The sequence below is a fragment of the Telmatherina bonti genome (genome assembly GCF_933228915.1).
Source record: "Telmatherina bonti genome assembly, chromosome: 12".
NCBI classification, from domain to species: Eukaryota; Metazoa; Chordata; class Actinopteri; order Atheriniformes; family Telmatherinidae; genus Telmatherina; species Telmatherina bonti.
In genome coordinates this window covers 28,970,363-28,985,056 of record NC_136610.1, presented here as the reverse complement: position 1 = coordinate 28,985,056, position 14,694 = coordinate 28,970,363, and the positions used below count along the sequence as shown (strand labels likewise).

The window sequence follows — 14,694 nt, the reverse complement described above, 5'->3', positions numbered from 1 at the left end:
ATAGTGATAATGCTTTTTTTCCCATTTGTGCCCTTCTATTTGTGGTTTTGAATTACCGGTGACAATATTTTCTGCCAGAATATTGACCCATTGCAACTAAGATGACAGGAAAGGACTTATAAAGAAACGGTACCTTGTAAACCAAAAATAAAAGAGGTTCAATTCAGACACGATGTGAAAAGTAAACTCAATAATATGAGACACCGGAGGTGCAACTTATAAAGTAAGGCAGTGTTAAGAAATCAAATGCATAAGAATAAGAAAGTTACAGTTGAAAATGATCATTTCAGGTAAGATAGAAGTAAAATTTTCATGTTGAGCAAATGCAAAGACATGCTTTCCTTCATTTACAAGACTACTGATTCCATTTGTACTGAAAACTGCTTTCACATTCACAATAAACCAAACTGCAAAATTGTCCATTCACAGCTGATGCATGCATCAGAATCTCTGTGTGTAATAATCTGCCTGAAATTTCCAGTACAAATAGCTATTCAGTGAGGCCCAGCCCCAAATGACAAATAATTCCTTTGCTTACCCTCGGACATCTACACGACTACTCTCTTGTTGGTCCAGAGAGCTCGTTTGAACATCTTTTTTTTCATCCCCTTCCTCTGCAGTGGCCTTCAGAGCAGATCTCCCCTTTGCCTCTCTTTTGTTGCTTCTCAGTGCCAGGCGATGTTGAGGTAAATTGAATTTGGCAAACAAAGTGGGGAAAACTAGGAGAATTCAGTCTTTCTGATTTGGTTTAGTAAGTGGTGGTGTACCACTGCCAGCTGTTGGTGCCTTTCATCAGAGAAGAGAGAAAAAGTCTCAAAGAATTCCTGTAGTTGCAAGTCTCTGTAAGGAGTCTCCAACCCGAGCAGCCAATATTCCAATGGATAGAAAAGAGGAACAGCCAATATTCACACATATATAAGAGGTCATTTACACAGCATTGTTACTTTTGGCACATTGATTTTAAGATTATAATAATCTTTTTTTTTTTTTTTCTTTTTTTTTTTGCAAATATTGCATGTCCCTGTACAACAACATTGACAAAAATACTCTGTGGGTGGAGCTTTTATGAATTTGCAAGGCGTACAAATGTAACTTTTGATCACCAGTTCCTCTAAACTCCAGAAAGAAACAGAAAGAAACGCTCAATTAAAAGAAATGGGAGTCATTCCAACTCTTAGGGGAAAAAAGACAACGTCTGATATGTCATCAATACAAAATGGTCCCATCTCGTCTGTTAAAGATGTCTTGGGTTTAAATAGAGCTCATTAATTGTAGGTTTCCCTCTTGCAATGAGCCAGGCAGTGTATGAAGGACAGCAACAACAGGACATCCATATTCTGCATACAAAAACAGATGAGGAGGGGGGGGGGGGGGGGGGGGGGGGGGTGCGTAGATGTCACTTAATGCATTTGTGTATATAGCTACATTTTTAGGGGAAAGGGAAATAAATATGTAATTCAGGGGAGCTAGCTCTGCTGAGAAAATACAAAAACAAAGTTCCTCAAAAAGGCGACAAAACTGTTTTCAAGGCTTGTTCTTTTTTTTTTTTTTCAGACAAAAGTAAAACAAAAACGACTATAAGAAGAACAAACAAAGCAGAAACAACAAAAGCAAGAAAAAAATGCAGCCATGGTCGTTTCAAATCTCAATCAAGCTTGACACAATCACTCAATAGGTAGTTTGCAAAGTACAAGAAGTTTGTCATGCAGATATTAATTTCCTCTTCAGGTGGGTTAAAAGGAAGTGGAGGGAGCCAAGGGGAAACGTAGTACTCATGCAGCTCTGGCATAGCATCAGTGTAGGTATGTTTGGGAGGGAGGGCTGAGCAGGTAGTGAGGGGGGAGGGAGTGAGAAAGGGGGGAAAAACAGCAGCTGATAACAAAATATTACCTCAGTTTCTCAAAAGAGGTCATCAGTGCTATGTCCTTATTTGGGTCTCTCTCAGCTCGCTTCCCCTTCATTGTCTCAATCCGAGGGAACTTTGCACTTGTCTTGTGACGGTACAACTTTTTGTGTGCAGGCCCTGGGTTAATAAAGTTGGGTTTATCAAACATGTTGCAGCCCAGGGCTAGTTGAGGGAATAAGGGATGAGTGGGGTTGAATTTGGCCTGGTTTTTGCCTCCCTTTCCACCCGCCTTTCTGCCTCTGCCAGCCCCTGTTAATGCAGCTCCTTTTTTCTTCAGGTCAGCCTCTGTTCCTGCCAAGATTTTGAGGGTCTTTAGGTTGAGGCTGTTAGCCTCGGAGGGCATGCAGGCCTCAGACATGGGATTCCACAGTGGCTCAATGGAGGCCATCATGAACCTTTGGACTTCAGCCATGCCAGAGACAATGTTGGACAGAATATTGGACGGCTCCTCAAATTCTCTCTGGTCATCCCCTACCAGGCTGTTACTCTCTGACCAGCCAGCGCCAGGCCAGTCTCCAGTGCCGCTACTGTCAGTCAGGCCTGGGCCACAGCCACCTGCCTGGTTCTTTGCTGCCTTGCCCTCTAACATGGCCTTTATCTTTTTGGTAGACCGAGAGTTCTGTTTGGGAGTCTTGACCTTTTCTGACTTGGGAGCTCTGGGAGCCCGAACTTTCTTTGGGCTCTGTCCTGCAGCTGTCTGTTTGCAACTGCCTTTCCTCTTTGACTTTATGCTTTTTGCACCAGCCAAAATCTCACCAGTCTGTTCATCAAACTCATTAGATCCCAGCTCCTTTTTATTTATACCTATGGCATCCTGACCGTTGAAGTTGTGCAGTGGAAACTGACTGTCCTCCACTGTGTAGGCATTTGCTGTGTGCTCCTGCTGCTGTACAGCATCACAGTTCCACTTTACCTCCCTATTGCAGTCCATAGTGATATCATTCACATCCTGATATTCTCCAGCATTCCCTGCCATCTTCATTTCACGCCCCACCACCTGGGGGGACAGGTTGGGGGTCTCAGGAGGGGAAAGCTCTGACAGGGATGAGTGTCTGAACTTGTCAGGAGTGAAGTTAGAGATATCCAGCAGGTCTGAGGACTCCCTGAGTGGGGTAAGGGCATCCACACTCTGCTGAATCACCACTTTAGGACTGCAATGAGCTAAGAAGCTGTCTCGGCCCTCCTCCTCACCCTCTCGCTCACAAGATTTGAGGCTGAGAGAGCTGTAATTGCTGGAGGAGGCTGACAGAGAGCCCACTGAGTCATAGCTGATGAGCCTACCATTGTCTGTGCACAGGGACCCTCTCTGGTATTGCACCTGGCCCTCCACACAAGCAGACTGACACACTTGCAGATCTGCCCCAGGCTGCAGCCCCGCCTCAGTCAGGTAGCTCTTCTCATAAAGCAACCTGTCAGCCTCAGGGCTCAGCTGGCTGTAGTTAGACACTGGCAGGCTGTCATTCAGGGGCACAGCAGCTGGGAAGTTGTTGGGTAAGATGGGAGTCTCTGGGGTTTCAGGCCCAAAGCTCTGGCTGTGACTTGCGCAGAGCTGTGGGTGCCACATCTGGGGGAAGCTAGGGCAGTTCTGGGGAGACTGCTGGAGCTCCGACTCAGAGGGCGGGGAGAGGACGCAGCTCTGAGCGAGCTGGAGAGACGCAAACTGTTTCTCCTCCAGGGACAGGCCCAGAGAATACTGCTGCCTAGTGGACTGCTGAGGGAAATAGGAGATAGTTGCTCCACCAGAGGAGTCTGTAGCATCTAACAGGGTCTGCAGGTAGCCTCCTGGGATGACAGGGACACCCGTCTCCACCTCGTCTGCGGAGGGTGTTTTTTCAGCAGAGCAGGTGGATGAAACAAAGGGAAATTTCTCTTCAGATGCATGAGCAGTGGTGGTATTGTCAGAGAAATGGGGTTTGACTGTAGTTGAACTAATGCCTGCCTGTTCTAACCCAGCAGTAGGGTCTTCAATCTGTGCCGCAGTGACACAGGCATCCGTTTCATTTGTCACGCTCCTCCCCTCCTTTCCTTCTGCCTCTTTCATTTTCTGGCTCCTCAGCCTGGCTTCGCTTTTGAATTTCCTTATCCTGACTGTTTTATTTCCTCCCAATCTCCTCCCCTCCCTCTCCTCTCTTTCCTGGGAGCGGCTCTTAGCTGTGACTGTGTATGTGATAGAGTTTGTTTCTAATGTGACTGGGAGGCCTGGGGTTGCTATTATTCCTCCTACCGTGGGGGTGGCCTCCTCTTTAGTGACACCGCCCTGGCCCTGATCAGAGAGAGGAGAGCACTGCGCTGTTACTGATTGCTCCACAGTGTGAATCCTCTGAACCTTAAGCCTGTTTGCAATCTTAAATTTCCTTTTCGGATGACTAGAATTGAAGGGGCGATGATGGCGTCCATTTAGATGAAAACCACGTTGTTGTTTATCTCTGGCAGCCAGCTTAAGCTGTTCCTGTCTCTCTCTTTGCTTCTCCTGCCAGAAATCCTTCAGAGGAGCCAGTGTCTCATATTTGCTTACTGTGTCAGCGTTTAGGCTCACAGTTTCATCCACTGAGTCCAGCTTGCCCAGTTTCACAGACATGAGTCTCTCTCCTTTAAACCTGTTGATGATAATATACTTGATGACCACAGGTGGCTCTTTGCGACAGGATTTCCGCCGTTTTTTGGGGCACCAGTCTACATCTTCCTCTTCTTTCTGACCAGAGGGAGCTTTCTCTTTTTTCTCAGCATTCTTTTCACTCTCAAGCGAGTCAACATCATATAAGTAATCGTCACTATATCTGACCTTTCTCTTGGAGCGCAAGCCATAATTCAGAGGGTTTGAGGGGCTGAGAAACCTCTTTGAGTGACCCTTTTTAAACTTGCCCTCCTGCAGGGTGTCTAAGGAGGAACCAGTGCAGGAACTGTCATCACTGAATTCTCCCGACTCCTCTGTGGAATTGAAGTCTATTAGGTAGCTGACTTTGGACATGGACATGGGGGAGCCTTGAGAACCATCAAGTGGGCTCCTTCCACTGCAGTCCCCAGCTTTCCCTTCTTGTGCTGCATCTACAATGAGCTCATCACTTTTGGATTGTAGCTCCTCTGTGCTCCTCCTCAAGACTGACGCTCCTTCCTCTTTTTTGGCACAGTTGGCCAGGACACTCGGGAAGAAATTAAACTGTGTCTCCTCCTGGAGTACATTTGTTTTTTCCCTCATGTTGTCCTGGAAAGACTCATACCGAATCTTCAGAGAGCAGACATCACTGCTTAACGTCGAATCATCATCTTCGTCATCGAATAAATTGTCAACATCCTCCTCGGAGAAAAGGTTGACTGATAGTTCGTTCTTGGAACAAAGGTCCAGCAGTTCCATCTTACTTTCGCTGATGAAAGACTCAAAATAACCCCAGTCTTGACTGGCGTTAGCTAACAGAACCTCTTCCCCACTAACTTTGTCCAGTAGCAATCCCTCATACAAGTTCTTAGCTGTTGCATCATCCTCTGGGTCATCGCTCTCCTCTGTTGCTTTGTTCCCATCTGGTCTCTTCCCCTCGCTTGGAGCTTTTGGCAGGGGAAAGCTAAGAAGCTGGTCTGAGAGGAGCTGCTCCCCATAGTGACTCACAGTCTCCCCTGCATGGCTCAGGCACTGGATGTTGATGTTGTTGATGTCAGAGAAGTCCTCTCGGTTCACATCCCCTATCCGAACACTTAGTTCAGGGTCTGTATCGGGACTGACGTTGGGGTCGTGGGGTGGATTCTGGATGGAATTACCATCACTCGCATCACGCGTTTCAATAAAGCAGCCAAGGCAGGTTCGGGCAGGCTGAAGAAGACATTCCTCAGTCAAAGTGGAAACAGTGCCAGGCTCCATCATAGTAGCTGACAGAGGGAGGCCAACAGGCAGCGGAAGGGAAGTTTTTTGGGTGTCTGTTGGGCCCCAGGAGTTTACAGCTGGGGTGGGAAGAGATGTTGGAGCACGTTGAAGGTGGGGGATTACAGACGTGGGAGCGTCATTGGAGGGAGGGCAACGGGCCAGTGTTTGTTTCAGGGAGGGATCAGCGACAAGGGGCAAGGGAAGGGTTGGTGATGTTGTAGTGGTCCTCTGGTGTGTTGGGCAGGGCCGCTGAGAAGTCTCTGCAGGAGGAGGCAAGGAGGATGGAGGGAGAGCAGCATCCACAATCCCGCACAGACTCATTTCATCACTCTGCTCACATACTCCTGTAGGGAAAAAAAAGAAAAGATTTTAGCTTTTTGAAATGAAAGTCTGAACACTGTTTTTATTCTGTAAGTACCCACATATTCTTCATGGCTGCTCAAATGTAATTAGAATCAATTAAACCCTCAGAACCCTAAATGTCATTTTATAATGCCAGTCTCAAACATTATTTAATCACTTTTTGTACTAGATTCAATAAGAGGTATTAACAACTCAAGTTAGACAAGTTATTACCCATTACTGTGAGACATTTACATGTAAAAATTGACTCGACAACATGACAAGTGAAGCCACCTGCCTCATCTGAAGCTAAATTGGAGGCAAACATTAAAGTGATAAAGAGCTGCTAGAAATGTAAGCAGTTTATGTAATAGTCTACAATAAGCAGTGAAATCATGTGCTTGGAGGCAGTGTAATGTCTCTGCAGGAGTGAAAATGAGTCTTAGAGACTTGCATCTGATTGCAGAAATGTAACATTCATTTAATACTATAATAGCAAGTTAATGGTATAGACATTATGTTAAAAGTGGTCATTTAAATGATAGAAAATATGTTAGTAAGTGTTGCAGAAATGTGATTGTTTATGGAAGGAAATATACAACAGCATTACTGTCTGAAGTCTGTCCTAACCCAAAGCAATATAAAGACTGAATTTTAAAGGACATATTGGTAGGGGAAAAAAGAAGAGAAAAGTATTTAACCTAAAAACATACACAAACTAAATAAATAAATAAATAACCTATGGCACTTTGTTTAGGCCCTTCTTTGATGTTCAGTGACATGTCCAGCTTTGTGAGTTAAGATAAAGATGCATTCAATGTACCTCAGAGATGCTAAACTAAAATTAATTTGTTCTTGTATTTTGCTTTGCTGTTTTTGTATGGTAAGTTATCATCAGTGGTAAACAGTTTACATGAGAAAAAAAAAACTAATAATGACCAAACAAGCCATTGTTTTAATGTTGGATATACACACAAGGTAATCTGATTTCTAATAAATTACTTTTATTAATTGCACATTTTTTTAAATTCCTTTTCATATTTGATGTAGGATTGTCAAATTATCCCTTTGACTTGAATGCACCTTCACAGGCTCAGCTATAACCCAAACAAACTTGACTTCAGTTAAAAGTAACCAATCTAAGCATCAATTTTTAGCACCGGCCCATAAAACCATCAAGAAAACAGAGTGGAGAAACAGTGAAGCCCCTGGTTTATGAAGCCAATATGTGATGGATGAACTACTACATGAGTTTTGACTGGAGTATAAACCTGCCAGCTGGCTGTTTCGTTATGTGTGGCGGTGTTTTAACAACCTGGGCCAGCTCAAAGCGTGACTCACAAGACTATTCCTAAGAAAGAAACACTGACTGTCCATAGCACAACTGCAGACAAGGGGAATGGAAGTATTTGAGGATAAAATGTCTCTCAGGTATTTTTCTGTCAGCTTGGTGGCTGGTAGTTTGAGCTCAGTTTTTTGTGTGCTAGTGTGAGCTCTCAAGGTATTCAATTACTGTTCTTTCATATAGTGCTACTGTTATTAGACGATTATTGAGTACTACCTTTCATAAAGCAGTGGTAAAGTGCAACAACATCGTCAAGCCGATGACTGTGAACAGAGGCATAAATCTATTGCGGAAAATGTGGGATTTGCTGTAGTACTGTGAGTAAAGGTATTTTTTAAATGAAAGGTCACTATACGACTATACACTGAGTTAAAGTTTAGAAATCCAACAACCAGAGATTGCATATATAAACATATAGACATATATTATCTATGCAACCAACTTCACATATGAAAAAAAGGCTGTTGTCTTTTTTTTCATGTCACCCTACATTTAGGTACATTTCCAATTTAGCTTTAAGGTACCAGCATACCATAAAATTACACAGACTGGCAGCAACAATAACAGCAGTCGTTTAATTGAAAGTACGGTTTTGTGATTTTTAGTAGCAGTAATTTGTGACAATGCCTAAATCATGTGAAGACGTCCATTTCATGTGCAACAATCAAAACTCAGAGAAGCAGGCTTGTAGCAGCAGGCAGATCGCTTTGTTTGCTCTGCATAATTAGATGACAGCAACGGAGGCAGGTATGTACACATGGGACACGACAGGCCCATATGTTGGAGACTGTATAACCAATATCATCTACATCTGCCTCCCCTTCCACAATCCCAAGCTGCTGCTTCACACTTATTCTTTAAAACGATGCCAGAAAAAAAAAAAAAAAAAATTGAAATTGAAAAATGTAGCACAGCAATTAATGTTCTCACAGAGGTTAACTAGCAACAACCCCCATTTTAGAATGGATGCGCCTAATCACTATTGAGGTAGTGATAAATGCTTGAGGGGGAGACTGCTTAGCAAACAGCATTGGGCATGGTTGCATTGGTGATGAGTAAATCTTTGAATATAGATTTGATTTGCAAGTGATTTAATGAGGTAATGAAATTTCTGAGCACTCGTCTCTCTGGGTTTGCGGCCTGCGGACACACTAGAGCAACAAGAATGCATACTAAAAACACACTAAAAGCATACAACAGAGCTACTGTCGTTCATCAAAGGAGAAAACCTCAGCAGATTCATGAATCTTTTCACATTTTCCTCTCAGGATTCAGAAAACTGATAGCAGCAAATTGTCAGAGGCGGCAGAAGCATCTTAGCAAGGCGTTTGCCGTCATCTCCTTTCAATCTGTGAGCCAGAATGACCTCAGAGTGAAAGCATGTGACTGACACATATTCTCTGTGTCGGGTCAATTAAGACACTTTTCTACTTTTAGTATTTAATGGAAAATCCTTTCAAATTTCTGATGGAAATTTTTGATCATGCATATTAAAATTTTTTTTTGGACATCAGACTTAGCAGGGCTCAAAATAAACAATGAAATAATTAGTTGTCTCTTCTGATCGCTCTGTGAAAAGCTAAAGACAAAGAAACAGGGAAGTGGAGTGGGGGCGGGGGGGGGGGGGGGGGGGGGGGAGAAAATGGGAGAGATTTTTAAAGCCTTTCTCCCCCTTGTGCTCACGAGAAACCTAAGCTGCTACCTAATGTTGCCAAAAGATTGTTCGAAATTGCTGCGAAACATTAAACTCATATTGAGAAATGTTTTTCCTCCGGGTTTATAATGGATTACAATCTAACCTAACCAGTGTGCATGTGCCTGAAATTTTAGTTTGTTACAAAAAAGCATGTGTACGTTCATGAGTGTTTATGTGCATGTGTGTGTACAAGAGGGAGAGTGATAGAGTGTGAGTACTGGCTTGGGGGTATAGTGTTATCGAGAGGCCATCTGTCTCCAGCTGGACCATTAGCTCTTCAGCTGTTCAGAATGTGCCACAGATCAGTCAGTCAGACAGGTACACAAACACACACAAACACACACACACACACACTCATGCACACACAGGGTCTTGCAGCAATGACTATAGCTGACAAATCGAGTTTGACATTAGAGGTCAAAGGGGGATCAGCAGCCTCATTTTTGCTGATACGGTACAGCATAATGTTGCTACTGCATCTGACGGGCAAATGTACACAAGATAGACATCCAAAATGCTTACTGCTGCTAGAAGTAAATATCCAGCTTGTGGAGAGAAAACTACAGACAAAAAAAGAGAGAAAAGGAAAAAAAAAACAACACTGATATCGAGCTAACACAGTTGTGTAATGGTGTTATCAAGAGAGAAGCTCCTTGAATAGAAGCTGAGGCTGGATGCGACACAGTTCATGCAATCTGCCATGGACATTCACCACTGAGCATATGGAAGGACCCCGGCTGCTGGCAGGTGGTGGTGATCTTCTGATCCCCAGTGCTGCCAAGCCCAGCCATGCTAGACAGCCTGACCACCGCCAAACTAGACAAGACCAGACCAGACCAGTTAGCACTCTGAGCTCTCAGAGTCACATCTCTCTCTCTTTCTCTTTTTCTGGCTATAACACTCAGGACTTCATGCACCTGAGGTAAGCCTTGAGCTGCTCTGTGCCAGGCAGCTCTGCAGGAAAACAAGCCCATGCCGAGGGACATGGTCATGGACATGAGCAGGGAGACTAGTTGGCGCCTGTGGCCCTATCTAATAATGTGTCAGATGCCGCACATGCACATACACATACACATACACACAAGCATTTTCCTCTCTTTGCTGTAGAAATGCGATAAAAAGAGAAAAGTACAAAACAATCCCTATATGAACACCACGTATTCCAGATATTTAGCCAAATTAAATTCACATATTCATCCAAAGATATTAGATCAAATCTCACAATATGAGGAGCCCTGGAAATGAAAACAGCTGACATGACATTTCCTCTTTTTTTTAATGGCTTTTTGAAGTAATTCTTCCTCGCCATCCCACTTTTCATTTATTCTTCTACCGTTTTCGGCTCCGCTCACACATACACAGAACTTCCTGCTCCTTATCCCTGTTATACAGAGATTCTTACATCCGTAAAATGCAGAGCTAGCTGTTCTGCAGATCAGCCACCCGGGGTGTTCATCATCCAACTGGTCGGTCAGCCACAGAGGCTTTTCTCACTCCATCTCCACTATATGACATTTTGTGAATGGTGGTAGAGAGGATCAATCCAGTCAGTACGGGATGTTCATAATAAGTGGTGAGTAACTGCAGCATGATTCACAGTCATCCTCCTCAAAGAGATACCCTATTCCTGCTCAGTGGAGTTGCGTTCGCCCTTTCCTCTACTTTTTGATGGTCTCTTCTACTACTTTCTCTCCCTCTCGCTTCCTCTGGGTGCCTCTTGAGGAGCAGACGAGTGCTGAGGATAATCTGTGTGAATCTCACAGAGGGGACCCGTCAGTCCCCACTGAGCCTGGCCAGAGCTAAAACATTAAGATAAACCTTATCCTTGGATCTGTGGTGCTTGGTTAAGTCTCACTAACTGGATGTTGGCAACTGGCACACAACTGCTAATCGAGTGCATTTTTCAGGGGACATTCTCTTCTCCTTCCAGGAGCAGCAATCTTCCAAAATGCTCTTCATAATAGTAAAATAACAAAAAAATAAAAGGTCTGTTTTAAAGAAGAACTGAATCCTGCAGTAAAGCTGATTCTTATGGATGGTTGTAAAGATCTATTAGGTCAATGTTACGGTATGTTTTACCACTGGTTTTATCAACTCAAAGAGCCATTCAATACTGGGTACAGTGCCACATAAATCCATTTTTATTGATTCTAGGGCATACAAATAAGCCAAAATGTTCTCCTAAACTGCAAAAAATCTTGTGCAGTAGAGGGTCTTCTCTCTACCCCTTTCCAGAGGACAGATATCCTCGAAACTGCCTAAACACTGACAGTACAAACTTGCGTCAGATGCAGCTAAAAACCACGTTTTCCCTGCAGCTCCAGTGTTAAACCACAGATATATCAAGCTAAAAAATTAAGTTTTCTCTTCTTTTCTTGTAATTTTGGCACTAATTGGATGGGAGTTTGTGGCTACATGAGTCGGTCACTACTATAGTTAGAACAGAATCCCTGTGTGGGACATTGTTATGCTGATATGCTGACATATTTTTTGCAGTGTCTCTCTCTCTAGCTGCAGAAGCTGCAACTAGTCAATTTAATGGTCTTCAGATTTTTATTAATCATTTAAACTGTGGATTATGGAAGAACTCTCTTTATCTATGCTGATACTGAAGGCAAACGATTGGGAGACAATTAAATGTACCAGGTGCCCTTGCTGAGAGGAGATTCTTCTGCCAAAAAAACGTGGGTAGAAATGAACAACATGCTCAGACGTTGGTGATTAAATAAGACGTGGTAAATGCACACAACTGGTGGGTCAACAAGTTCTTTAAATGAGTGCTGCAGGCATTCAAATGAATGCACCATGCATTCTGACCTGCTAGTATGATTGTATTTTATAGCTTGAAAATGTTTCCACCCTATGTGCTTTAAAGCTGTGCCAGATTGCAATCATGCTACCATCGAATGTCATTCATTTCTTCTTTTTACACAACAAATCTAAGCTATTCTGTTTAGGGAAACTATACAATTATGACTGCATACAGCACAGATAAAATTAATAATTTTGCACTGATCCTGTGTAACCTTATATCATTTAACTGTTTTCAAACCTTTTAAGCATCTTTTTCAAAAAAAAAATTAAAAACATTTTAGAAAAACAGTGGAGTATTATGATGAACTGAAGGGTTAAAAACAAGCATATCAAAAGGAAACATGCAAAACATAAACATTTTTGGCTTAAGAATTACTTAAAGAAAGATTATGAGTGCATAAACAGTTAAATATAACTCGGGGAATCACTTTGCTTCAACACTACAGTATTGCTGAAAAGGAGCTTTTGTAGATGTCATTATTTTGTCTTTTAATCAACTACAAAAAGACATGCTACGGCTAACTGTTCATTCATTAATATTTTTGTGCTGGTTGCACAAAAGTTCAGCGTTTCAGATTTCATATTCAGTATTATTTTCTGAGCTAAAGATGCCCACAGCTAGCTAGCTAGCTAGCTAGCTGTGGGCTAGCTAGCTAGCTTTGGTGCCTGGATTCACCTTGTTACAGGAAAGAGCTGGAACTTCGCCGTAGCAAAAAATACAACTGTGTGTCTCACTCATTTTAGTTCTTTCAGTAATTCTTAAGCCAGAATTGTGTAAAATTAATAGTAGATAGAGTTTCACCATTTGCAGCAGGTGCACTGCATGATTTTATCAGTATCCTTCAAGGACACCTGTATCTGAAACTAGGGACCAACAGTGATGGAGCTCTGACATGCAGTTTGACAGACATGGGAACTATGCGCAGAAATTCTTCTTCTCTAATTAACAATTCAACTTCCCTGTCTTTCTTTATTTACCCCACTGAGATCTCTGGAATGAAAAACTGCAGCTTTGTTTTGTTGAACTGTCTGGCAGGAACCTGCTCCAATCTTCTGGCTATAATTTGGGGACTTAATACAATAGAAAGTCAGAGTTCACCATTGATGTTAACAATTATGACATCAATGGAATTGAAATGGAATATGTTGTAAACCCGACATGCAAACGATTATTTATGTTAAAATTTCCACAGAGAGGGATGGTAGAAGGTACAACCCTAAATAAAAAACAAAGACACCCAAATGAAGCCTAATTTTCCCACAGGCCTCTTTTGTCCCACTTAATGAATGTGAACACGTGTGGCAGCATTAGCGGCTGCACCTGCTGACACACTTGCACTTTTTTATGGACGAAGGTAGATGCCACGTTTCTGAATTCTGGATGCATGAGCAGAGTGGATTAACAATAGTTTAAAAAGCCTAATTTAATGTTTCTTTTCCACTTCGCATTTTAAAAAGAGACAGGATGTGTTTCACACTCCCCATTTCTTGTCAAAGAGCTTAAAACTGAGGATGAAAAACTAATTCAAGGAAGCTAGTTCCAGGGTATGTACTAATACTAATTGTCTCTTCAAAGCTTTCATTTATTCAGGAGAAAGATTCAAGCGCTTGCATATTCTTGGGTAAATTAAAAATATTCTTTTTTCGGGTCAACAAAAAAAAAGAAAGTTTCTCTAAATGCTAAAAGCTAATTTGCAAAGAATTAAAAAGCAAAATTAACATGCTGCTGAAGTTTTATCAACTGGACGTCGAGTTTAAAGAGAAATTAATGGGGGAAAAAAAAAAAGCTCCTGTTACCTGCGTTCTCCACAACATTTGCGTTTTCTGGTTCCGAAGTCTTCACGATCAATGTGAGACTGTTTTCTGTTAACACATCCATCAATACGGCTCAATGCTGCACCACCCACACATCATTTTGACTGTCCCACCTGTTGAAAGAGAAAGACAAAGACAAAAAGAGTATTGTCTATGAGTGACTGCCTTGCGTCTAATGCATAACATCATTAATGACTGTGTGTAAGAGTTTTTATTACAAACCAGAGTGAAGCTTCAATTATCATACAGATATGGAAGAGGCCCTTTGGGCAGCAAACAATCACTCATTTCTTCTCTGTTAAATAGATTCACGTCTAATATTAATTTAAACTTTGCCAACCAAGAAAGTACACACAGTCAGCCTGAGATCTCTATGGCAACTGTAAGCCATACTGTCCTATTTTAAGATTCATTTAACATTTATAGCAGAGTTGTTAACCTGTTCGAACTCACATAGGCAGCTCTGAGCATATTTGTTTATTGTAATTAGCTGACTCCCTCCCTCAGTAGCAACAGAACAACCAGACTCAAAGAGGACAGATTAAAGTGATGTGACTGAGGTGTGGCGACAATACTTAAGACTACCTTGTACCGCAGCAAGTCGTGATGGTAAAAGTGGAGGCAGAGAATGATTGAGTACATGCGGTGTATGTGTGTGTGAGTTTGTGCGCTGGTCTTGATAAGGCAATATTTTGAGCGCAGAGAGGCTGAAGTTTGTTAGCCTTGTAAAACTGGGTGGTAAAGGAAACATATCAATCCACTGTGATTGTAGAAGAACAAGCTATGGAGACTCTGGACCTGTAAATGATGAACGTTGGATGTTGTGATTTCCTGTTTTTTTTTTTTATATTGTTGTCTTTTTTCTTCCCCTGCAGTCCCTCTCTGGAGGAGTGGAGCTACAGGATGACAAATGAGCCAAGGGA

The 14,694-nt window shown here is 42.4% G+C and overlaps 1 protein-coding gene across 1 annotated transcript; it reads right to left on the bottom strand.

Annotated features, from left to right (window-relative positions):
- Nucleotides 1-1,886: 1,886 nt before the first annotated feature.
- On the bottom strand, nucleotides 1,887-13,835 carry nexmifb (neurite extension and migration factor b; the record flags this gene model as incomplete). Its single annotated transcript, XM_079250623.1, has 2 exons — nucleotides 1,887-6,103; nucleotides 13,754-13,835. 2 exons carry the CDS (start codon nucleotides 13,833-13,835, stop codon nucleotides 1,887-1,889), a joined length of 4,299 nt encoding a protein of 1,432 aa, XP_079106749.1.
- Between the last annotated feature and the right edge of the window lie 859 nt (nucleotides 13,836-14,694).